Below are 24,511 nucleotides of genomic sequence, written 5' to 3' on the forward strand. Positions count from 1 at the left end.
ATTTATAAAAGCTTCCATAAAGCATCCCGAGGCCCATATAGATGAAAGGTAGGAAACAAAATAAATGTAAGATCACAACCAGCTTAACAACAGTCCTTATTAGCTTTATGATTCACTTATGCACCTTCTCTGCAGCGTCCCTCACAAACTCTGATGCAGGCAAGGAAGCCAAGTAGAACTTCATCTCCTCTTGTTTCTCCTCCTGTTCTTTCTTAATGTTTATTTTCAACGGCTCACTAAAGTTGAGAATATCTACTTCCTCTTCGTGTTCTGGTTCTCGTTTCAGAAATTGCTGCAGTTCCTCTAGTTTTCGGCACAGCTCCTCACCACTGCTGTAAGATGAAGGGCATTCTGAAAAAGAAGCCATCAATTAAACAGATGATAGGTTATGGAAATTTGTTTATAAACAGATGCACACTCATGGTAAGGAATAAAGGTAATTGGAAGCTATTTTTGCAGTTCCTACCAAACTTGAGGATGAACAGAAATGCAAACAGTCACTGAGAGTCTTCTAATTATATCTTCATGCCACTCATGGTCCTCTCCCTTATCTGCCCTTACACCAATTAAGAAGGCTGCATTTCACACAAAACCGGGCTAATGCGAGTCTCCTAAGCATCCTCACAGAAGCTTTTTGACAACTGGCAATGCAGTCTGATGCCCTTCAACTTGCCTGGAGAAATGCAGTTTTTCTTATGCCAGCACTAAATCATCTTTTACGTTGCCAGCACTAAATCATCTTTTACGTTGTGACAAGCATTATCATGCTTTTTAAGAAAAATCAGAAGACAAATCTTCAGTGAAATTATGAAAGGGTAACTTCTCTGCATGCTCAACACGAGCCACTAAAACCATTAGCGGAAAGCTATACAATAAACAGATTCTTTTCTTCAAAGACAAACACAAATCTAGTTATTTAGATAAAAATACTAGAAGATAGATATAGGCTTCCTTTCAACAACTGCAATGCAGGGCCAGATCTAGCAAAGAATAATCAAATCCACACACTTGTGTGAAATACCTTAAAACCCTGTACGATCAGAACAGAAAAACATTCAGCTTTGGGAAAAGGATTATCTGAAGGTGAAACAAGGGAGCTTAACTGTGAAGAATGCATGAAATTAAAGATGGATTTTTAATATATACTAAAACGGACTGTGGAGATCCCAGAGCTATGCCTAGTGGAGTAGTGCAGCAGCAATAATAACAAAGCGTGAAGCTTCACACAGGCCAATTCAGCACACTTTTGGAGGTAAATTAACCCCCACTGAGCTCCACAACACCACTGCCAAATTAGGTTTGATTTTTTTGCACCTGAACTCACTCACACTGTTCATACACTAAGCCTTAACAGAGGCTAAGCTTACCCAAGGACAGAAATGTCACTACTCCCTATGCTTAGTTTTTGTGTGTCCACTTATAAATGATTACACTGTGGGGCAAGAATCACCTCTTACAAGATTTATCTACACTGGCCCTCCAAGTGCCCCAATGCACAATAAAACCCCAAAGGCCCCAGAAAACATCAGGACTGATAGTGACAAGCGACAGTCTCACTCGTAGGCTTGCCCTTATGATCTCCAACTTCTGTTATTCCAAAGTAGGTTAAGTTAAAGAAAGAAAGAATCCCCTTCTCCTGAAGCAACAGCACGTGTGTGAGCCTACACAGAGTCTTGAGCCACTTAATAAACAACATCTTTGGCAGAAAGGAGCTTTCTGTCCCCCCGTACTCACCTGGCTCACTGTCTATCTGCGTCAGCACATCTTCAATTGAGTCCTCATCGTTCCGCAAGGTCTCAGGGTCAGGTGGAGTGTAGCCATGGCATCGACACCAGTGCACCACGTGCTTTGTTTTCAGGGGAGTAATATTGTGAAACCTGGGGTGCTTTTCTATGATTTCTTGTAGGATCTTTCTCACTGTCATTGCTCGTTGCCACTGTGACAAACCAAAGGGAAAGCTCGTCATGACAGCTAAAACAGTTAAGGCTAGACAATAATCCAGGTTGCAAGGAAGAACAAAAAGGAACGTGATTTTCTTAGAAGTCTGAATGATGAGGAAAAACAGATGTGGAAGATGGTCCTAATTCTGATATTAGGCAGCTGCAAGCAGACCATTTAAACTCTGCTTTGTCATCCAAACAAAACCTCAAGAAAAAGGAACACACATTTACAGGGGCCTAGACACCTTTGTCTTGACTTGAAATGTATCATCTCCCAAGTAACACCTAAGATGACATAGTGCAAGAAATCCACTAGAACAAAATATATTTCTCAAAATTTTAGTTAAACTGTTTAATCACTTCATTTGGCAACAGTAGAGGGTCTAATCAGTTATTAACATCTTCCCTGTAAAACTTCATAGCAAGATGGTAAAACTATTAATAAATAGGGGGAAACATAACAACCACAACACAAAAAGGTCCAAATTAACTGAAATATTTATCCTTGGTGAATCGACAATCTATTTCAGCACTAGCACTGCTTATGTCAGATCTCTCAATTCTCTCCCTACAGAAAGCAGACAGAGTCCCATGAAAAGATAGACAAAGTATGTTGGGTAAAATTCCCATGACCATAACATGCCACAGAGGAGTGATGAGGATAAAGTGCTAACAGGACAGTTTGCAAAATTTCCGATTTTTAAAATGCTTCAAAAACATCTTGCTTTGAATCAGCCAAAAAATGACCTTCAGAGTCCCTTTTGCTTGAGAAAGTCTCTGAACAATGAACTGGATTGCTACCTGGACACAAATCAATGCAGTAAGGAATGCTTCCATTTAAAATGTGACAGACTGCTTCAGAAAACAAATCAGCCAACAAGAAAGGTTCCATAATTCAGAAATCCTTGTGTCCCTAATGACTGCTTATGAAACACAGGAGAGGATTACCTCGGCTGCCCTCCTCTTCCCAATATTCCAGCTGTAATACTGTTCCACTGAACTGGCGCAAAAAGAGCTTGCATCTTCATCTAGAAAACACAAAGCCAAAAAATGGTATTAAATATTTAGTAACTAAAGTAAGATAAATTTTGGTTTTGGTGTTATTTAATGGAGAGGAAGAGGGGAATGTGATTCATGCTCACAGGATGAAGGACACTAACTCTTACAGATGCCGTGCTCTCTCTGAGCACAGCACAGATAGCGCAGCAGACACTGTGGGGTTTGGATGTTGATCACATACACAGAAATCTGTGGCTATAGGCTGTTTTAAGCCACTTTTTCCTCCAAAAACTGTAATTATGTGGACCTGTAAATCTGTCTTACTGGTCAAAGTCTCTTCCTTTGGAAAACTCTTTGGGGCTTTTTTGCAAACAAATTACAACTTAAAAATGAAACAACACTGAAAAGGTTCCCTGGCAAAAACATGAGAAGAGGATATGAATCCTAAGCAACAGATTCATGAATGCTACTGTAGGCCAAAGAGCTGTATGTAACGAAAGCTCTACTGTGCCACCCACTCCTACTTTGTTCGCTGTGCTTATCTTGAGAGGGTCTGCCCTACCCAGTCTCCAGGACCACTTGTTCAAAGTGCATTAGTTACCAGAGAAAGCTGATACATTCTCAGCTATGTACATGAGTAAGAGGTATGCACTTATAAAGTACCAGAAAAGATTAAAATGTTTCTCTGCAAACTACCACCTTTTGTTTGTTTTTGTTTGTTTTGGTTTTTTTTTTTAAAAAAAGCCAAAACCCCAACAACACACACATTCCAATGTGGAGCAATCTCTGCAAGCATTTCTGAAACCCTGATATTAAATTAAAAAAAGAAAAAAAGAGAAAAGCACATCAATTAAGGCCAAACCAGGGAAAAGAAGACCTACTTGCAGCCATTATGTGAAGAAATATAATCTATTTCTAACCAAAAAACAGATAAAAGTTAATAACTGCTGACAACATATTTAGCTTTATTGGAAGAATCTAATTCTAAGTATCTTTAGAATAACCCCTTGAGTAAGCTCTCTAGGAGAATGGCTTCATTTCATTCCGCCTTTTAATAAGTTTTGTGGCTACAGAATATGCAAGGCAGTCTGTTGATACACTGAAAATAGAAAGCAAACCCTTTTCATTTACTGCTTACTTTTTTCAGCAATTAATGGAACCTTCTTCACTATTGCTGTTAAAAGCTGCTGGATATTCTCCAAATATTCTATGCTGCAAGGGATAAAAAGAATCACAATGAAGAATACTGTTGGAAGCAATGGACCAGATGCAAAAGGTTTCAAAATCGCTGCATGGTTTAAAGTCCCTAGCCCCACGGCATTATAGCAATAGCAGTGTGAGGATAAACTGTTATGCCCCAATCTGGAGAAGGTATTTCAAACAGCCCTTCCTCCTGCTGAAGTGTCCACATCTGAAGCTGCAACTGCCAAGCTGAAGAAACTGAATACAGGTTTTTCTGGGCAGGCTTGGAAGAAATCCCTGCATCATCTCACAAGATGCAATGCTACTCTGAGGGATAAGATGCACCTTAGTGCAGGCTGTCCCAGTAGGAACATGGGATACTGCATGGGAAACTTTGTACTTACAGGACTTTGGATAAATTTTACTTAACCAGTCAGACTGTATTTAACTGTGAAGAACCATATTTTCCATTAGTTATTTTATAACTAAGATAATTTCCAGTGTGTAGTGACTTGAGATTTATTCCTGTCTCCTACACATACTCTCCAGAGTAATGTCTGCAGGGATATGTCAGGATAACAAAACTTCAAAACACGGAGATGGGAAAGTCAACCACTGGAGGAATCAAGAGCAGAAGAAACATCCTACACACTACAAAAAATAAGCAGAGAAAATTTTGAAAACTGTGTTCTGCTGAAAAAAACCTAACAAGTACTTGCAAGAGCATCACAAACAAGGCACCAGATTTCACAGCATCCAGTGAACAAATACTCCACTGATCTTTATTATTTAATTCCAATTCTGAACCAAGGCAGCCCTCATACTAAGCAATTACAGAAGTATATGAGCTTAGCAAGACTAGAGAGGCAAGAGGAGACAGTTCTACTTATTTCAGATTTTCTGACCTGCATTTCACTGGACAGTTTCACCTCAGTAAGGACACACAGTGGCAATGGGAATTATACAAGCAGTGGATGATGAGGTTTTAGCAGCCTGAGATTTTAGCAAACCCCTGAACAAATGCAAATCTCCAAATAATGTTTTCTCCTTTCACAAGCCCTGCGTACAAATCCATTTTACTAAGAAAATATTGTAACACTGTCTGAAACAAACGTCACCCAAAAGGATTCATACTGATACAGCAGTGTATGGGACAGAAGATTTTATGATGTATTTCTAGATCAAACTTAACCTTACTACAGGTAACCCTAGAATCTCCTCCGTTCCCCCCAGCATTTCAAATACCAGAAATCCTTAAGAGAAATGAACAATTACTTGATAACGTAATTCCCAAGTTCAGAGCTCTCTTCTGTTTTTACTGCTGCTTGGCCTTCTTGGGTACCCACAGAATTGCAGTTTTGTCCTGTTGAATCAGGCTCCATCTTAACTTCAAAGAAACAGAACACATTTTAAAAGACAAAAAGTACCAGTCAGCTTGATAAATAGCATCCTGTAAGACTAAAGATCTTGCATAATATCACTTCATTTGTTGTTTGCATTCTGATTGTTCAGCATGAACAAATCTGGCCTTCGATTCTGCTGAAAGCAAGCCACCAGAACATGTTCCTCTCCTCCAAATCTCAACACGCTCACATCTCACACTTTTTAGAAAATCTGCATCATCAATTGCTGATGTTTTGCTTATGACTGCCTGATCTAAACTGAACTGCCTGCAAATGTATGTTGGCCTTTTTGTAAACAAAGAGCTGGATAGAAAACTACTAACAGTTTTACCAGGTGACATTTCAAAGTGAGAACTTTTTTGAAGACACCGCTGATTTTTGATATCAGTGAACTTTCTGACATCTAGGACAGAACTTTGGTGAGACAGGAGCAGGGAAGGAGATGTTCCCAACCCAGAACAGCCAGGCAGTCTGCTCATTCTTCTGGGATGGGAGAGATGCATGACAGTTCTGCAAAAACTGGACCTTGAGTATCTCAGCTGGCCTATGCATTATTCTGGGAAGTACTGTAGGTCCATCCTTCCCCTGCAGGTGTGTGCATGCACACATGCTGTCTACATCTAGTGCTTCTGCAGAGCATTCTCCAGTACATTTCACCAGTCACTGTTCTGAGAACAGCAGTAACTGTGATTAAATACATGCTGCTCCATGCATTTCTGCAAATATGGATTGAAACAATGAATGTTTAAGGTACTCACGGTAGCTTTCTAGAACATCCTCATTTCTCTCTTTACTTGCCTATGCTTTTGTTGATGGAGAAATCACTGTTAATTTCCTAGTCCCCAGATACCATTTTTATTTGATTTAAGCCCTACTAACAATGGAAATAAAAGAACCCACAGTCACAGTGTCGACCTTCATAGCCAGGACATTTGCATAAAGCAGCACCAGCTTATTTCCACTACTTATCTTGTTGAGAAATTCCTTGTTACCTTTAGTGATGGATGCTGGAGAGGGACTAGGGACAACCGTACTTGCTGCTGTGACAGCCGAAACAGCTGAAACTTTGCTGGTAGAAAGTGACTGTATCACTGAAGAGGAAAAAGGAAAAAAAAAAGGACAACAAAGAAGAAAAAAAATTATCAAATTTCACACTTTGACAAATAACCATGTTCAGAAGTAACACAGTGTTTTTGCAGCACAAAGTTTAGGGATTAATTTCCTTGCTACATTTTCTTCTATCTCTAACTTTAGACCATGTATGCCAACAGTGACCAAGAGCTACCCTGTGTCAAAGGGGATTTTCAAACACCATCTGTCATCCTCCTCTGCCCTTTACCTTTGTTCATAGGCATGAGTATTGTCTGAACACCTCCAGAAGCTGTGTTTACACCGAGCTGTTTAAGCTGGCTGGGAACTGTCAGAACAGCCTGCTGTGGACTAGACTGATTTGAGTGGATTTTTAGCAACCCTGCAAGAAGAACGGAAGACAAAATGTTAAATAAAACACACCATTTAGTTAATCTCCAGCTACTTCTCTCCCTTTCTGCCTGCACCAGGATGGCATGTAAGCTAGCACTGCCACCCTCTTAACAAGCCACAGTTCAGTGAAGTGTCAGACAAGTTTTTACTGACACATCTGACTGCTAAAATACTGGGGTGGTGCACCACAGTGTGTGCAGTACTGCATGCTGCACAGCACTCTGATATTTGTAAAGCAAGTTTCCTAATTACCTAAGTAATCTTAAGCAAAAGTTGATGTAACACAAACCTTTCAGTTGAAGCAGGCTCAGCAGAGTTCTTGTCAGAACAAGACCTTGTGCTCAAGGGTCTGGTAAGCCAGTGAACCACAGCTCCGTTGTACTTACACAGCCACTCTCACTGAGGTATCCAAGTGCCACACACACCTCTACAATTCTGCTCAGCAGCATCCACTGCAGTCAGCAGAGCACATCAACCACGTCTTAACTATGTGGCAAGCCCAAGGCTGTGCAGCAAGTCTGATGAAGGACACACCTGAACTGCGTGTCCTGAGTCTTTCTGTGACATGTGCTGAATACATCCATAAGGATGGCTAGCTAATCAAGCTATGAAGCATATTAAATTAGGGACTGGATCAGATCACTGATTTTAGTTAAGGCTAAAAGAGCACGCAGGGCATTCAGATATTAACAGCATTATCAATCGCAGCACCCAATGACTTCAGTGAAAATCAGCATGGCTCCAAGCTGTGACACAGGGCCATGGGTGAGTAGAACTCATCACCTGTCCATCAGCTCTCTCCTCCACAGTGATGACATCCCAAGCCACCAGAGTCAGCACTCTAACACTGTGATTTGGGCCTACATCCATCCTTTCTACCGGTAAAACAGCTATTTTTAATATAATTGTGTTCAATCTATAGCTAAGTTTTCTTCAGACTGTAAAACTTAAAAGGCTTCTATTTTAGAACATTGACAACAGTAGACTTCTTGGATTCATGGTGATTGTTTTATACTCACGATTTGTGTTTTGAGATAAAGTTTCCAGTCTCCTCATATTTTATTATTATTTTTTAAGAAACACAGCTGCCTTCCAAATACCAGACATGCAAGGTTTGCTGAAGATGTCTCATGGTTTCAAAAGATGTGCAGAAGCACTGGTCAGTTAGGCTTTCACCTCCAGCAAGAAGGCTAACCCAGTTATTACCAGTTCATTTGTGTGTGATGCACAGATGTGTCAGGATAGGACAGCAAGGGGCCCAGATGGCAAGGTGAGTAAGAAGGGACGTTTTCAACTAAACCTATTAGCCTGATGAGTAGAAGACATTGTTCGTTGCAGAACAAGGGAAAACTTGAGATTTTTTTAAAAGTTTCCTTTAAAAATACAAATGTTCAGAATTTTAACACTTGTTTTGTTGTTGTTTTGTTTTTTACATTGAAGTAACATGGTTTATAACCCCTGCTTCTTTCGGGATTCTTGAAGAATGAGTTTTTCATGATGAAGTCAGTGCTTCAGGTTACAAAAACCAAAACAAAATCTAGGTAACATTCTCATACCTAAATGGGAGTTTTAATCTGAAAGCTATTTAGAATGACATATTTTCTACAAAAAAAACCCCTTGCTGCTTTGTTTGCAAAGAGGAAAATACTCAACTGCTTATTGTAGAATTGTGGCACTCTTAGCTGCCTATATTTACTTTCAGGCTCTGGGAAAAACAGTAATAACAAATGAGTTTGGAAGACTGTACATAGGAAACAAGGAAGAATTGCTTAAAAAGACACTGTCAGATGAGCTCAGTGTCACTTTTCTCTTTTCTGTATTTTTACTCTGTTTCCACTTAGTAAGAAGCCACTTCAAGTGAACAGAACATGCCAGTAAGTAAATTAGTCAAAACAAAAATTTCCAATTTTAACCTGTAATATTCAAATTAAATCCACTGTATTTGCTCTCCATAATATAAAAGCTACTGGAAGTCAGTCAGTAAAGTTAAATAAGGAAAACTCCCCTCTACATAAGGGCAGTCCATCTTTATTAACTTGAAAAATTCCTGATCCAGCCTACCTCACTGTAATTAATGGATTTTGACTTCAAAGCCTTCAGTTCCCCCTAATCAACATCTCTATCCTAAGCCAAACAGAGCAGATGGAAAGCCTCAGAGCCAAATTCTGCTCATGCAGCTTCTCCAACTTCAGTGGAGTTTCACTTTCACAAACTAATCAAGTCTGTAGTATTGCTGGTACCTTGATAGCTTCAGCATTCAGTGATACACTGTGCTCTTGAATAGGCAGAATGCATCTTCTAATGTGAATCTGGCATAGAAACTAAAATCCCTCTCCAATATCAATGGGCAACTCACACTATTACTTGTAACAGATACAGTCAATGTACTGATGTGATAGGATGACAAATGACTTAGACATCTCTGGCTAAGACAAAAGTTACACTAGTAAAATATGTTTTAGAAAGCATGACTTTACTTTTACACATTCACAAATGCAGGTAACTATATTCTTCCATTTACAGTGAAGACCTCTAAAGAACTCACACCTGGATTTTAACTTTCTATAGCAAAGGTATGAAGGAAGTTAATACCTGATACTGCAGCTTTTCCAGCCACAGGCGTTGGTGTAGTCATCAGAGAAGCAACACTTACAACAGTGGAAGTAGCAGTCTTATTCACGACTGATGAAGTAGACTGGCTCTGGCTTACACAGATTTGCTGTTGCTGTCCAGATGTCTTTGCTGCAGGAGTTCCAGAAGATGATGAGCCAGAACTTGCATTATCTATTTGCTACATGAAAGAGGCAGAGAGAGATAACAAATTCCTTCTCGTGTCATGGATGATTCAACAATAAGCACAACAAGGTAATATCTAGAAGTAGCAAAACCAAATGTTTATCTATCCATCTTTAACAAACAAGAGGTTCTCAAGCACATAACTAAAAGCCCATATACAGTGATGGTACATAGAGAATGGAGGCTGTTTCAAGCAGAAAATGTGAAACCATGCACACAGGAACTGCTACCACAACAACTGCTTTGATAGTATCTGGAGCCAGATTCCTTAATTTCAGCAAGCAGGTAGGCCTCTAGATGAGAAATTTGACCCAGGAATGCTTCATATTTCCCTGCTGCTCTGAACTCCAGAGGTATCAATAGACAAATAGGAAAAATGTTTGGGATAAAGAGGCTGGATGGAAAATTTCCATCTCTGCAGCTTTTCTGAAAGCTGTAAAATCACTGAGTATCACTTAACACATATTTTAGCATCTTCACCTATACATGCTGTGTATGCCAGCACTCAGCTCTAAGGGCAGCATGGTGTCAACTCCCCACTTGTTTAATCTTTGCCTCCCCACAGGCAAAAGCAGCAAGGCTAAGGGAACCCTCAGAGTGAATTATACACTCTCCTTTTTGCTGCATCCTCCCCACTCTGTGAACTCCAACTCCACTTCAGGTGAACAACCTAATTCAATGGGATACATGGCTGCATCCACTCCAGGAACGCAAATGTTTTGCTTCCAACCTCATTCTGGGCTGAAGCACCTTGTTCCAAGGCTGTGCTGTCACAACTCGCCCAGGGTGGAGAGGAGTGACATCCTTTGAACACAGTCAGGACCAAAGGACCATGAACTCTGGCCACTGAAAACCAGCCTCTGAAACCAGCTGGTAGCAGACTGGGCACTAAGCGCCATGGAGGGTCTCTGATGTCAGAGAAGTGACCTACAGCCTAGTTACTGCTGCCTTTCACTGGCCTGACAGATACAGACCTTCAGGCATATCACATTCTTCTGCAAATTTCTGTGCCAGCAGCAGACTTGGTGTTTAAAAGCTGCATAGCCAAAAAAATCTGATCCGTCCGATTGCAAAAGCTATTTCAGATAAAGCCTTCCCTGCCTACCTGAATTTCAACAGTTAAAAGCAAGAAAGTGCAAGTTTCAGTTTCTCTTCTCCCCTTGTTTCTTCACAGATATTTACTTCCCATCAAACAGCAAACAACCCAGCAGAAAAGGAGTTGTCTGCACTGTGCTGGTACACAAATTAGAGCAGGCCCACCAGCAAAGCTGACTGAGAAAAATACCAACAGGATGGAAAAGCAGTAGAAGGACTTTCCTGGAGATTACACTGGCTAGAGTGCAAACATTGTGTTACAGAATTTTGGCAATGTTGTTTCTCACCTGGGCCACCCCATTTGTGGGAAGGGCCACAGCAGGAGCAGCAGCAGTGGTGATAACACCTCCGGATACTCTCAGCACAGTGGTGCCAGGTTTAGAGAGCTGGGATGAGGCAGGCACTGATTTTATAGACCCATCTGATATTTTCACCAGTGATGTCTGTCCACTGGGTGCAGCCTTTGAAAAAGAATTCAGTGTAAGGAAAAAGGTGCATTTGGATTTTTTAAAAAATTACTTTAAAAACCCCAACAAAACACAACAAACAAGACAAATGTTTTTTATATTTACTGAAAAATATTTTCAAGACTTCTGAAAAAGGCAAATTGTGACAAATAATAGCTGAAAGAAAATTATCACCTCAAAAATCAACTTTACCAAACTGCTGACTTTGCAAAAATATGTCTATCAGTCTTGAATTTTGGATGATCAATTACAAGTACTCTCAGGGATTTTGAATTTCATAGGGACCACTTGGTAGTTTTTAAAAGAAGGATGTTTGAGGGACACCAAACCCCTAAAATTTTAAGACCTTTAGCAGGTGACCCATTTCTAAGGTTCAAATACTTAAAGCACATTTCTGCACCTGACTGTATTCACTTCCCTAATTCCATTTCACTAAGAAATCTCAAAGCACATTTACAAACTAGCAACCCAAGCTTACACGACCCACTCTGAGAACAAAAATAAAGCTGGAAAACTGTGGTCCAATATCTCCATATGAAAGTAGGCCTTTATGTGCCTTCCTCATCATAGTATAGTCAGCATGATAATTGTACAAAACCAAACCAAACTCCAAAATTAAAAGCTCTCACAATGTGTGGCTGTGGTTCCTATACTTTCAGCTAAAAAAGTGCTAGTTGGTAAAAGAGAAACACCTCATTTGCATCTTACCTGTGTAAACAGAGCTGTTTTCTGTCCAGTTATCACTTTTAGTGCTTGTCCTTGTGTGGAAGATGCTCCAACTCCTACACTGCCCTGAACAACTGAAGCTGGAGTCAGCTGCTTTCCAGAACTCTGAGGAGAAGGCTGGCCAACCAAAAAGGTGCCCTGCTCCAGAAATAAGTTAGGTAGGTCAGCACTTCAAAACACAGTTAAGAGTCAACAGAAATCTGGAAGTGTCAATACAGGATAAAAGCTTGTAGATATAATGCAACACAACACTTCATTACAGTGGATGCTTCTGCACTAAGAGCTAGACACAGCCTTCTTGGTGGAGAACAGATTCTGACGCAAGGGAAGGGGTGAGAAACCCACAGTCTCCTGTCTTGTCAGAGGCATCCACTACAATTTAATACACTTTATGCTCTTCAACTTTACTCTTTGTGACAAATGCTGCTTAGCATGCAACGTCAGAGAAGCTTCTGCTGGGCTAGGAGGGGGGGAAAATAAACAAAAAAGACAAATTGAGACATTCTGCCATCTTCTCACTTCAAAATTTAGTCCCCCTACAAAGGCTATACATTCGGAGCTCAGCATGCACAAATCAGTGACAACTGGAGGTGTGTGCTCTAATAACCTACCACCTGAGACCTTGCCACCCTTCCTGCTTCACCTCACTATTCAGCTGCTGTCTTTCAGAGGCAAATTTCATTCACCCACTGTCACACATGGATCCCTTCACACAATCTTGGGGTTCCTCCTTTTTCTTTCTTACTCAGCCTTGTCGTTTCACTCCAGCAGCCCTCCTTTATTCTCCTACCTCTTATGCTTTCCTTCAACTCTGACATACGCTACTGTGTAAGATAGCTCTTCCAGCATCATCTCCCTCAGATCACCTCTCTTGTTTCAGTGACCCTTGTGGCCCTGCCACCAGGCACTGTCCCTTCTCCACCCCCTGCTCAGCCTGGCCTTACCCAGTGCTGCTTTCTCAGCCTGCAAGGAGCCACAAGGGCACAACCCTGCAAGGGGAGGTGAGGGGCAGAGATGTGCCAATAGCATCAGCAAGTGGCAAAGCAGGTGCTTGTCACAGAGAGAGATGTGAGGGTTGTTAGAGAGGATCTAGATCCTACAGTCCAAGAACGTTTCATATTCTACAGAACCACAGGACATCCACTTAACACCACTGCAGCCTAAAATGTCAACCTGCTTCAACTGACCTGGGGTGTCTGCTTCAGGATGTAGGATGTATAGGTGAGGTGCTGTGACAAGTTACTGCTTGTGCTTTGGGTTGTTCCTCCTCCTCCTCCTCCACTATTTGTAGAAGAACCAGATTGGAGACCTGTAACCAGAAGAAAAGTCTTGGCCCTTCAGTGACCACACACTGTCAGCTGCTAAAACAGCCCCATACATACAAGTAATTAAAAACACTTTGCAAGGCATTTGCTGCCACATGTTTTGCATCCCAGTAACATTACCACCCAGTACAGCACAGTTCAGATGTGCTGCTGTGTTCTCTTATAGTCAGCAAACACCATGAATGAAAGGAGCTATGGGGAAATAAGGTCTGGTGGGCAAGCAAAGCTCACTGAAGGCTGTTTTGAATTTTCTATCAAAAGCAAATGCTGCCCAACAGATGAATAGTCTTTTCAGCAGTCTTTTGCAGATTATGTATCTGCAGCAAAAGCCCTAGAAGCACTGTGAATCCCACTGGCTTCCTAATTGTACTTTCATTTGTTCTTCCAATGCAATTTTGTTAACAGAGTATTAGATCATGGATACCGAGCAGTGGTAATTTGCAGTGACACTTTGATATTGCTCTGCCTTCAGAATGAACAGTCTGAATGCTGACTTTTTTTGCAGTCTCTCATTAAGAAACAAGGGTAGAAAAAAATATGTATGGCTCTGTCATAAAAATCACAAGTATTTGCTCTTCCTCAATGCCTATGAGATTATTTATTTGCCAAAGTTGGACTGCCCCAGCTATCTCTCTAAATCTCAAGAAATGGGGATCCCATCACAAGTTCTACAGCCCAAAAATACCTTCAGCAAGAGTATCTATTTCTTCAGTGACATGTACTCTATTGCTATATTGCTGGTATTTACCTTATATATTAAGCTGAATGATACCTCTTCCTCAGTGACAGCATCAGAACTGGGAGCAAAAAGTTTACACCCAATCCATCTCTCATCCCAACCCCCAGCCTCAAAATAAGCATTCTGGAGAAGGCTCATGACAAAACTCTTCAGCTACACAGTCCAAAATGGGCAGTATTCTTTCCCTATAGCAACAACACACTATAAAAAAGTATCACCCATCAGAGTTATTTTAGCAATGTTATTCTCCAGGTATTTCACAGCAAGTTTGATTCACAAGCCCATTAACAAAAAAAGTGCTTCTGCTAGTCTCAACAGCTTGGGCCTAAACCTTGTATCAACATTCAAAATTATTTCTTTCCCTCATTCCAGATACAGTAACTTGTCCTTTGCAGTGTTAGCTTCTTATGTTTCTCGTTTCTCCAGGGTGTCATTCCATTACTTATTAATAGCTTTCACAACTACATTCAAATCCATCTCAGTTCTCCATCATGAAAATGCAGTTGTGCCTTCCTACACATCACAAGGAACAGTTAAAGGCAACTCTTTGCCGAATTCTGAGGAAAATTACACTTTCTGCTTTCAGCACAGAAAGACATTGAGAGCACTGCATGAAGAGCAGTTTCATCTAAAACAGAAGACAGTTGTGAGATCTCAGTCTTTAAAAAGCACCACATACTGTGTTGTTGTGAACAAAGAAACCCCATCCCACTAATCCCACTACTGACTTCCACAGTACCAGAATGCTTTATAGCAAAACTACCAAACTTATTAATTATGCAGTGATTACATTATTTAACTCATTAGATTTCCCTGCAAGACTAACTGGCATTATTTGTGGCTCGCAGTATGGCTCCTTGGGGTATCAGAAGCAGTTTTCCTTTCCCAGAAGGATTCTTGCTGTTGGTGGTGAGATACAGCTTGGTGCCTGGTGGTAAATTTGCCAAGTTTGCCAGGTTGGTGGCTGGTAACTGCAGTGTAGCCATCACTAGAAAGAAAGAATAAAAAGAAATAAAACTACTGCTTGCAGAAAGTAGTATGCATTGAAATCTGCATAGGATGAAAGTACAGGGAGTGACATGCAGCTAGCTTTCGATAACCCATACTTAGTTGGCCTAACTGCAAATTATCTCCACCAGTGATGCACAAACACTTTTTTGGATAGGTCTGGGGGAAAAAAAAAAAACAAACAAAAACCACCTCTGTGTGCAGTACCACTTACGGTTGCAGGCCAAAGCAGCACAGCCATGGGATCTACAGGCTTATTCCATCCAGAGGCCATGGAACACACTTCAAACTGTCAGAGCCTGAACTAACATGCTCAGCTAAAGCCAGATGTGTGCAGAAGCAGGTGGGGTGCTCCCACCCATACTCTCCATATTGGGGAAGATGCGAAGATGAAATAAGAAGTTTATCTCTTGTTGGTTGGATTTATGTGGAGCCCTTTGAGCATCTCAGGACCACAATACTGGGCAAAAATGTGAGACCTGGCTCCATGAAAGTCTGCTAGGTCTCCAGCATATCTGTCTGATCTCCACTCACAGAACACTGCACGTTCTAAAGTACTTGTGCTCCCTCTTTCCCCTTACAGATAATGAGTTATCATTTTCTTTATTACTAATCTCAATCAGCCTGAACTTCCCTACAGACTGAAGTTTTTCAATCACACAGTTATTCTGCTGTTGAAGAAATCATTATAGTACCTCAAAGTCTACCCATTATGAGCTATTAACAAGATGTAAAATTACCTGAGCCTTGAGATGTACTTTTCTGAGCACCTGTAGAAGAAACTTGTGCCTTTGTTATAGTCTGCACAGGCTGAGCAACAATTGTCCCTCCGCCTCCACTCACAATGGCTTTGGCTACACCTTGAGTCACAACCTGCTTCGGACCAACAGCCTTTGCTACTGAAGAGCTAGATTTTGCCACAAGTATCTGGCCACCACTTATAGCCACTGCTTGTTTCACTGTCGACTGTAAAGCAGAACCAACTGGAACGCCAACAACCTGCAACAAATAAGTATTGGATGACGTGCTGCTGGCAAGAGAAATCATGTGAATTCTAGCTGGTATTCTACCTCCATCTCTAGACATTTCAGGACACTTTATACATGTCTAGTCATGTATAAAAGCTATTCATTCAGAAACAAAATTAAATTGGCAAGAGATCAATCTGAAATAAAAAGATAAACTGTTAAACACAACCAAGATTTCACAGCACCCACAAAAGATTAGGTATGTTCAAATTACAGGGCACTTCCATCTTTTTTAGATATATAAGCAATGGCTTAATTCCAGCTGAAGATAAAGCTTGCTTTGGCAAAGCACAGAGCTCCAGAAATTTAGTTTCAACACATTAATGGGAACAGACTCATTAATTGGAAAACTACAGCCTCAAAGCAGAACCCACAAACTGCTTCAATTTTACGTGTTGACAATAACTGCAGGGAAACATGAGTTTGCAAACCTGCTCAAACAGGCAAATAAAGCAGTAAAAAGGACAATGAACTGTGCAAATGTAAATATAAATTTACTTATGCATAAGTGAAAGCTCCATAGGTAGTCTATTGTACTTGACATATGATTTGACTCTTATCCACAATGGAAACAGGCAAGAATGGAGGTAGTTTCCGACACACCTGTCATCTCGTGACTGATAGTTACTGTGCCTTCTCAGAAGCTGCGTCACTCCTGTCATAGAAGCACTGCAATGGCACAGACTCCTACAATAAAACACTTGAGTTGCCACTCAAGTGGGACTGCTTCCACCTATTGCTAGTGCTGGCTCAGCCTCCATCCCACTCCCCATTTGTCCTGTTCTTTTTTGTGGCAGGCCTGCAGTCCAAGGAATTTGCCTCCTCTTACAGAAACACCGGGAAACACCTTCAGCAAGAGCTGATGACAGCAGCCAACTTTCTGGCAATGGGTTAGACAGAAGTGGGAGATGTTCTCTGTACACAACAGTGCTGCTCACCCTGCTACCTTCTCAAGGGCTACAGGTAAGCAGAATATGGACCACTGAGCACACAGGGAAACCAGCTAACCACGGTGCTGCTGCCTGGGTCTGAGACAGAAGCAGTCCTACACCCCTGAGAGAAGCATGAAGTGTTGCAATAAAACCACAAGACAGACAGCTTAGACCACGCCAAAGATGCCCGAGTGCCTCATACCTTAGACTGCACCGTCCCCTCGCCTGTGCTCACGACAGGCTTCTGCGGTGACAAGGCTAACATGTGGCTCCCTTTTACAGTGACGTACTGCTGCACAGAGGTCTGCGTGGTTGTCCCTGTTGCTGGTAGCTGGGGTTGCTGGGGCAGTTCTCCTGGCTCCTGCTTTATTATCACCTTTTAAATAAGAAGAAATAATAACAAGAAAAGCAAACACTTTAAATCACTGGGGATCACTTCTGGAACAGCCTGTCTGCAGGAAAGGGCAGGCAACAGTCAGTAGACTCAGACATAGTTCTTATCACCAGGTGGTCTCTAACTCAGCTCCAAGATGAGGGCTACTCCCAACACACAAGCGTGAAGCAGTGGAGGGGTGTGTGTGTGTGTGTGTGTCTGTATTTACAAAGCATTCCAGATTTGAGACGTGCTCATAGGAGTTGCAGAACCACAGAAATTTCTAGTAATATTACAACTGCTAGTCATACTATCAACAGACTTGGCCAGACCTGACTTCTTCAGGCCCCGCACTTCAGCATGAAGCCACTTTAAGGTTTCAAATTTCTAAGCACCCTCTTCTCAGAACACATTCTAAACCTCAATATTTTTCTATCCTGCGAAATGACAACCAGTATTATAACTATAGATACTGTAGATTATTATAGATGACATTCGCTTTTATATATGTTTTATGTTTCTCTGGGACAGGCCCTCAACCTAATCCCTAAGAGCTGTGAGCCAAGAAAGACCAGGGTTTTTTCTGTTAGACTGCTGTATGTACTGTAACTGGTAGGAAGCATTCTTCCACCTTTTACTTGGGTCACCTAATACTGCCAGAAACGACTTTAAATTCCAGATGGTAACATTTAAGGAAACAAACTCAGAAGTAGCAACTTCTGAGATTCAAAAATCACTGTATTATTTTTTAAGAAGCTCCTGATGGATCTACTGCAATTTATTATGCTTTTACTATATCCCACTAACACAGTTTTTAAAATACCAGCCTCAGTATGACAGGGATTCAAAGAAAAACAAGAAAGGATGAAAGAGGAGATAAAAAGAAAGATCACAGGTACAGTAGTGACAGTGAAAGACAAGAAAACAAGATACATTTTTGAGAGATGCTACAGAGCCCTCAGCAGCAAGACACATTGGTTCCAGTAACAGTTTTACATGCACTGGAAGTTACAAGGTTTGTGGCACAAGTCAGCATGAAATGGCACTATGGGGCTCCTTGTCCCGGCACAAAAGCCAAGAGGAATACCTTTGTAAAAGCTCCAAGTCCTCCAGTGACCGATTTGGGGCTTTGCACCTTGGAATGACTCCCAATGGGACAAAGGGGTGGCATGGTGGCAAACAGAGAGTCCTCCTGCTGCAAATAGGAAGACATGGCACAAAAATTGGTGAAATGTCCAATACGAGAAATAAAAAAAGTGACTGCTAATAAAGGGTAGCAGGGACCATCTGGGCAGGCCAAATTACCTGTACATGGCATTTCCAAAATCAGTCAACACTTAAGGAGTATAACATACTTAATACAACCTACAAAGCAAATTTTATTTGGAAAACTACATCTCCAGCAGCAGTAACTTTTTCTTACCATATCAAACACAGATGAAAGAAATCAACTCATGTTCTCCAACCAACTTTTTATACAAAGCATTTAAGAGCTGTAAAATTCAAGTAGGCTGAGGGAGAATCTTATCAATGTGTATAAATACTTGATGGGAAGGTATAAAGATCAAGCCAGACAACACTCAATAGTATCCAATGAAAGAACAAGAGTCAACAGGCAGAAATTGAAAAATTGAAACACAGGAAATTGTTTAATTATAAGACAAGCTGCTTCTTTTTTTTAAAAAAAAAATTAATGGTGATCAAACACTGGAACAGGTTGCCCAGAGGCTGTGGACTCTCCAGCCTTGCTGACACTCAAAACCCAACTGCACACATGCCTGAGCAATCTGCTCTAGTGGATCCTATGTTGAGTAGGTGAATTGGACTGGATGACCTCCAGAGGTCCCTGCCAGCCTCAGCCGTTCTGTGATTCTATACCTGATCTCAGAGAGAGAAGACAATCTTAAGAAGCAGAAAGTTACAGAGGGGAAAAAAATGTTCAATTTAAGTGTGCAAGCAAAGCTCTCAGATGAATTTTTGCTCTCCTATAACTAGAAAGATGTGATGGCACACAGTCTTTCCAGGCAGAACTCACCATTTAACAGGAACAGTGAGGCTATGTAACTAAATGGAGTAAAAAAATAAAATAAAATCCACACCTGCAAAATCATGCACCTGGCATTTCTGGATCTGAGGCTGGTAGAGAGATCAAATGCTTTTGGGAAAGTCTGTTACAGTTCTGCTTTGTTTAAGTAAAATAATTGTACTCTTTTATAATCAATGTGAACTGCAAAGCCATGGTTTCACAATCACTTGGCCCATCCTCAGACTCTAACCTAACTCCTCTCATCTTCCTTGTACTGCCACATATGGCTGAAAACAGATTAGTTTTCAACCAGATTGGTTGTCTGCTCTGGTTTACCACATCGCCATACAACTGGTAGCAAAGAGGAGAAGGTGTGAAGATGAGGCTAGAGGCATAACCAGTCCTCTTAACATCAGCCTGCATATCGGTCATATTAAAGTGTCTGAAGAAACACAGCATCAAGTCATTAAAAAAAAAATACAGAGGAAACTAGCCCATTGTGAAGAGATGAAAACACCACACTGAACTATCAGACATTTCCTCCTCTTTAAAGAAACCATAAAATTACAGCTTTTCACCAACTAGAAGACATAAATCAAATTTCTGTTTACAGAGCTATGATTTTTATATCTGTATTTTTAAAATATCTTCAGTTTTTAATTTTGCCCTGGAAGTACAGAATTCAACTGTTACTAATGACATGTGCCTACTTTGACTCACTGAAAACCTTTCAGAAAGAACTGTTCCAAATCAGTGAAAAATAAAGACTAACGAATGGTTTTCAACTCAGTTATGTGTATCTGAGCAGACAGGCTCTTAAAAGCTGAGCAGCTAGCTGCACATCTGACACTTAAAATGCTACTCCAGACTAATTGCTTCAGACAGCAATCTTCAACACTTTTTCCAGAACAGACATGGAAAGCATCGGAGTTCCAAATGTAAAGTGAGTTGCTCTCTGCAAACTGACTGACAAGCATTCCCCCCCTCCCCATATCCTGCATTAATATTCTTGTGACTTGGAGACAAGGAAACGCTCCTGTTTTCAGCAGCACACCTACCAGCTGCTTTCAGAAAGAGTCTCACTGACGCCACTTCCCTGCCAGAAATATCCTTCCTAGCACAAGATGTGGGAGAGATTTTATGTGAGACTGTTCAGCTCCATACCTTTTTGGCTTTCCAGATCAGAAGCATGAACCCTATTTATCACTGTTTGTTTACACATTTGGTTACTCTTCTGTTTACACAAACATTTTTCTAAATGCAAACAGTTGTAAAACCACTATTTTCAAGCTGCTACGAGCAGCTGCTGTACAAAAGTAATGAACAGAGTGAAGGTTTTGAGGTAGGCACCTCTGGTTTAATCACTTACTGTCACTACCAAAATGAAGACGATCAAAGTCAGCTACAGAAGAGCTTTTTTGACAGTTAAGACATCTTGAGAGCTATGCCCTTCGTGCATTTCCTTGTAGAAAAGCAGAAGAGCAGTGCCTTTAACAGAGGTGTAGGCAAGTCTAATTAGAGCTGCATGAAGTGACGCTATCATCTTGTATAACCACCATGTTCTCACATGGCTCTGTCTGTCAGACACAGTAAACCTTCATATGAAATGACAACCAAAAGAACTTGCCTAAAATGCAGAATTTTTAATACTAATAAGCCCTATTTAATAGGAAGCTGACTTTAAATGGAAAGTACACACCTAAAGAGAACATTACCTTGACAGCTGAGGTGACAAAACTGCTCCCGTGGGTCTTTGATACAGGAGATGAAGTTCCATGAGAGGCCTGACAAACACTGGTCAGTTTGCTGGTTGGGCTCCCTGTGTATCGGGAAATAAAGCAATGTTGGGTGAGGGCCAGGGAGCAGTGCCACTGAACACATGAAACCTCTTCTAGTGAGAGATGTAACATTTCATTTCAACTCTGTATTCCCCGTGAGGTACGTCAGAGGGAGTTGGCATGGGCACAAAACAAATCCACTACCAAATTTCCACCTGCAGAATCCATGCCCCAGAGAAGGTCTCTCCACCCAGAGCTCCACTTGCTGCAAGCAAATGGTCAGGCACCTTCCCGGGTGGCTATCGGCTAGAGGGGTGAAGATGTGAAACTAGGACAGTAAATGAGCTGCCAGTCAGAACCTGCTGCTGCAGATGTAACATTCTTCATTGTCCAGAAGCCCTCTGAACCTACACTAGCCCTAGACACTGGCACAGGGGAAGGTTTGGAGGAGGCTGGAGCGGGAAGGAAAAGGAAAGCCTGAAAAGGAGGGAGACAAAGTGGGGAGTAACAAGAGGAAGGGAAAGAGTGAACAGGGTAAAGGAAGAAACAGAAATAAGGAATGAAGACACAAGGTCGTCAGCCTGCAGAAGACAGCTCTTGCAAAATTAACACCTGGATACATATGCCACAGCACTCTCCTGACCTGACCCACCCCCCCAACCCCGAGCTGGTTCAGTGGTAAACTCACCCTGTGTTATCAGAGTGTATACACAGCACTTTGTTGTCACTGCTTTTGGTTTGGTATGTTAGTTTTCATTTGTTCAAGAGAGGCCAAAGCCATGGAGTACACACACAAAAACACAGTAATAGCCTCAGACAGTGGCACTACGATCTACACTTAAAAGTAAATGGATAGCCACTTCTTGAAATAATGGGGTTTAGGAAGGCTGGCTTTCACACAGCAGAAACATCTTGCCCCTGTTTTAAAATATGATCTGTAGTCTTATCAGTGGCTGTCTGTAGAATCCCATTACTCTCAATCCAGCCTGGCTGCTGTTGCCAAAAAGCCAGTTCCACATTCCCTCTCGTTCCTTCATACAGGGTCAGGCAATGAGGCTATATGACAACAAAGCTCATCTGGGGAGGGGAGGGTATTAATTTTCTGGTCTGCCACTGATCTAATCCAAGTTGTGCAGGATATGGGGGAAGTGGCAGGAGTGCAGGGGAGGGAGAGGCAACAGGCAGTTTCTTCCAGGCCAGTCTGTACTTACATCACACTGATGTGATGGGAAACTGTACCTTTAATGGTGTTAAGACTTGCATGTCCAAACCATCTGGTGCATCTACAGATCCTATCCCTCAATGTACAAATCTCTACTAGGAGAACACAAAAGTTACCCAAACCACGATAAACTACATATACAGAGTAGACAGTCAGGCTGGAGGTAAAGAAGAAACAGAAAAGGAAAAAGGCAGAAAACCCCCGACCAACCAAATAAAACCCCACCCTATTGCTGAAACAGCTTCAGTGTTACCAAGAAAGCCCCAAAACATACTTTAAAAAATTCAGCTATGACTATGCTACCCCTACCAATTCCCTCTGTGATGAGGTTAAAATGAACATGACAGCTCTGTTCCCTCAGATAAAAGGAGGAACCATTATTAAGTGAAGAATTTTTGCACTGTCCAACCATGCCTAGCAGTGTTACATAGATGCTGCACTTGACCATGTGGCTCTGAACACCCTTCTAAGGTGCTGACAAGTACACACACACACACAAGAAAGTGTGTTTTTAAATAGACGGTGGTTCTTGACCACTAATCACAACAAATATGACTTCTGAGTGACCTTTCCTCCAGCCACAACACAAAGATTACCAGTTGACTCCCACACCCATCTCCTGCAGTCTCCTGCAGTTCAGTCCTCTCCCCTGACTCCTGGCTTATGTCACCACTGAAGCACTGAGGGAATCCAGTCTAAGGAATCCCAACTGGCTGGAATCAGACCAGCTAGAAGTTGAGTAGTAACAAAAACCAGCACGGCTGTTCTCCTGGTAACTTAGATCTACACATTTCAACACATCTAGAGCACTGTACACTGGGACCTAAGACTGATCTGCAAATCACTGCAAGCTCTCCATGTGCTTTGTCCACATCCATGACAGAGTTTTCACCCCATCACCTGTGCACTGTTTCTGTCTAAATCTCTGTGCACTGGTCTACATTACTTTCTCCCCTTCCCTTGCTGCCTGCAAAGAACAGGCTCTCTTTGAAGAGGTATCTGTGAATTCAATCTGGCCTTACAGTAAGCACTGTTTCCTAAAGGAAGTTATGTTTAAATCTGAGATACCCTTAATCATGTTCCACAGGCCAGTTGCGCAAACCAACAATACCTCCCTCTTTCTTTGTCGACGACTTTTCCATCTTCGCAAGTTGAAATACTGTTATTATACTAATTATTTTAAAGGGAGAGTAAAGTTGAATGGGTAAGACTAAGCCACTGCCCTCTGTGATCACACTACACACCTGTGCTTGTGGCTGCTGCTCCAACCATCTGTCCAGGCTTGTCCACAATAATATATGGATTATTAACAACTGAACTAGCAGAGCCTTGCTTCATGTGCACCGGAGTGGAGGTTGGGGTACGAGGTAGCGGAGATGGACTAGGGGTTGATATTGGAGAACCTTAAGAAAAAAAGTCCAATGCTTCTATCTTGTAAACATTTTAAGAACATAAAAATACAGCAGTAGTAGTAGTACTTTTTAACTTAGAGAAGGAACACGTTTTGAGGATGCATTTCCCAGCCTGAGCGACATCACAGGACTTGGAGAAGGAAAGAGGAGACAGAAGAAAAAAGCATGTAAAGCATTATGGCTCATACCCACCCCAGACATTCTGTGCCTACTAGGACAAGTAGGGTTCAGAGGAACCCAGAGAAGTCATCTGGTCCACCTCTGAATCCTGAGGGACATTACCTAAATCATTCTCACTGCCAAAACTAGTCCACCCAAGGGATGAAAAAAAGAGAGCCAAGCTCCTTGATAGGCGCGCTCTCTCTCACTCGTGGAGCCCACAGTACAGGCATTCTGAGCCAGGAACTAAGCAGTTCACATAAAAAGGCTGCATGATACAGCAGCCATCAGACAGGCATGGATGCACTTGTCTCTTCACTGCTCTCACCACAGCAGAAGCCCTTGAAAGCAAACTGTAAGATGAGCAACTTCTGGGTAACAGGACAAGGAGAGAGAAAAACTAGAGAAGAAAAAGGCTG

The 24,511-nt window shown here is 41.6% G+C and overlaps 1 protein-coding gene across 9 annotated transcripts in view; it reads right to left on the bottom strand.

Annotated features, from left to right (window-relative positions):
* The window catches only part of YEATS2 (YEATS domain containing 2), a 49,187-nt gene that overhangs the window by 6,333 nt on the left and 18,343 nt on the right, over positions 1-24,511 (bottom strand). For 3 of the 9 annotated variants that reach the window (XM_026854725.1, XM_026854729.1, XM_026854724.1), the window contains 16 exons: positions 21,237-21,340; positions 18,583-18,690; positions 17,325-17,498; positions 15,903-16,161; positions 14,981-15,142; positions 13,278-13,399; positions 12,073-12,228; positions 11,185-11,358; positions 9,599-9,797; positions 6,864-6,995; positions 6,517-6,615; positions 5,397-5,508; positions 4,078-4,151; positions 2,889-2,968; positions 1,735-1,936; positions 125-351 (listed from right to left, as the gene is read on the bottom strand). In XM_026854725.1, the coding sequence (XP_026710526.1) occupies positions 125-351; positions 1,735-1,936; positions 2,889-2,968; positions 4,078-4,151; positions 5,397-5,508; positions 6,517-6,615; positions 6,864-6,995; positions 9,599-9,797; positions 11,185-11,358; positions 12,073-12,228; positions 13,278-13,399; positions 14,981-15,142; positions 15,903-16,161; positions 17,325-17,498; positions 18,583-18,690; positions 21,237-21,340 (2,384 nt within the window). Of the gene's footprint in view, positions 1-124; positions 352-1,734; positions 1,937-2,888; positions 2,969-4,077; positions 4,152-5,396; positions 5,509-6,516; positions 6,616-6,863; positions 6,996-9,598; positions 9,798-11,184; positions 11,359-12,072; positions 12,229-13,277; positions 13,400-14,980; positions 15,143-15,902; positions 16,162-17,324; positions 17,499-18,582; positions 18,691-21,236; positions 21,341-23,765; positions 23,925-24,511 lie in introns of those variants that run through there. The other 6 variants (XM_026854722.1, XM_026854720.1, XM_026854721.1 and 3 more) reach the window with 5 other exon arrangements.

This window comes from Athene cunicularia, assembly GCF_003259725.1.
Source record: "Athene cunicularia isolate RWA chromosome 9 unlocalized genomic scaffold, athCun1 chr9_part1, whole genome shotgun sequence".
NCBI lineage: Eukaryota > Metazoa > Chordata > Aves > Strigiformes > Strigidae > Athene > Athene cunicularia.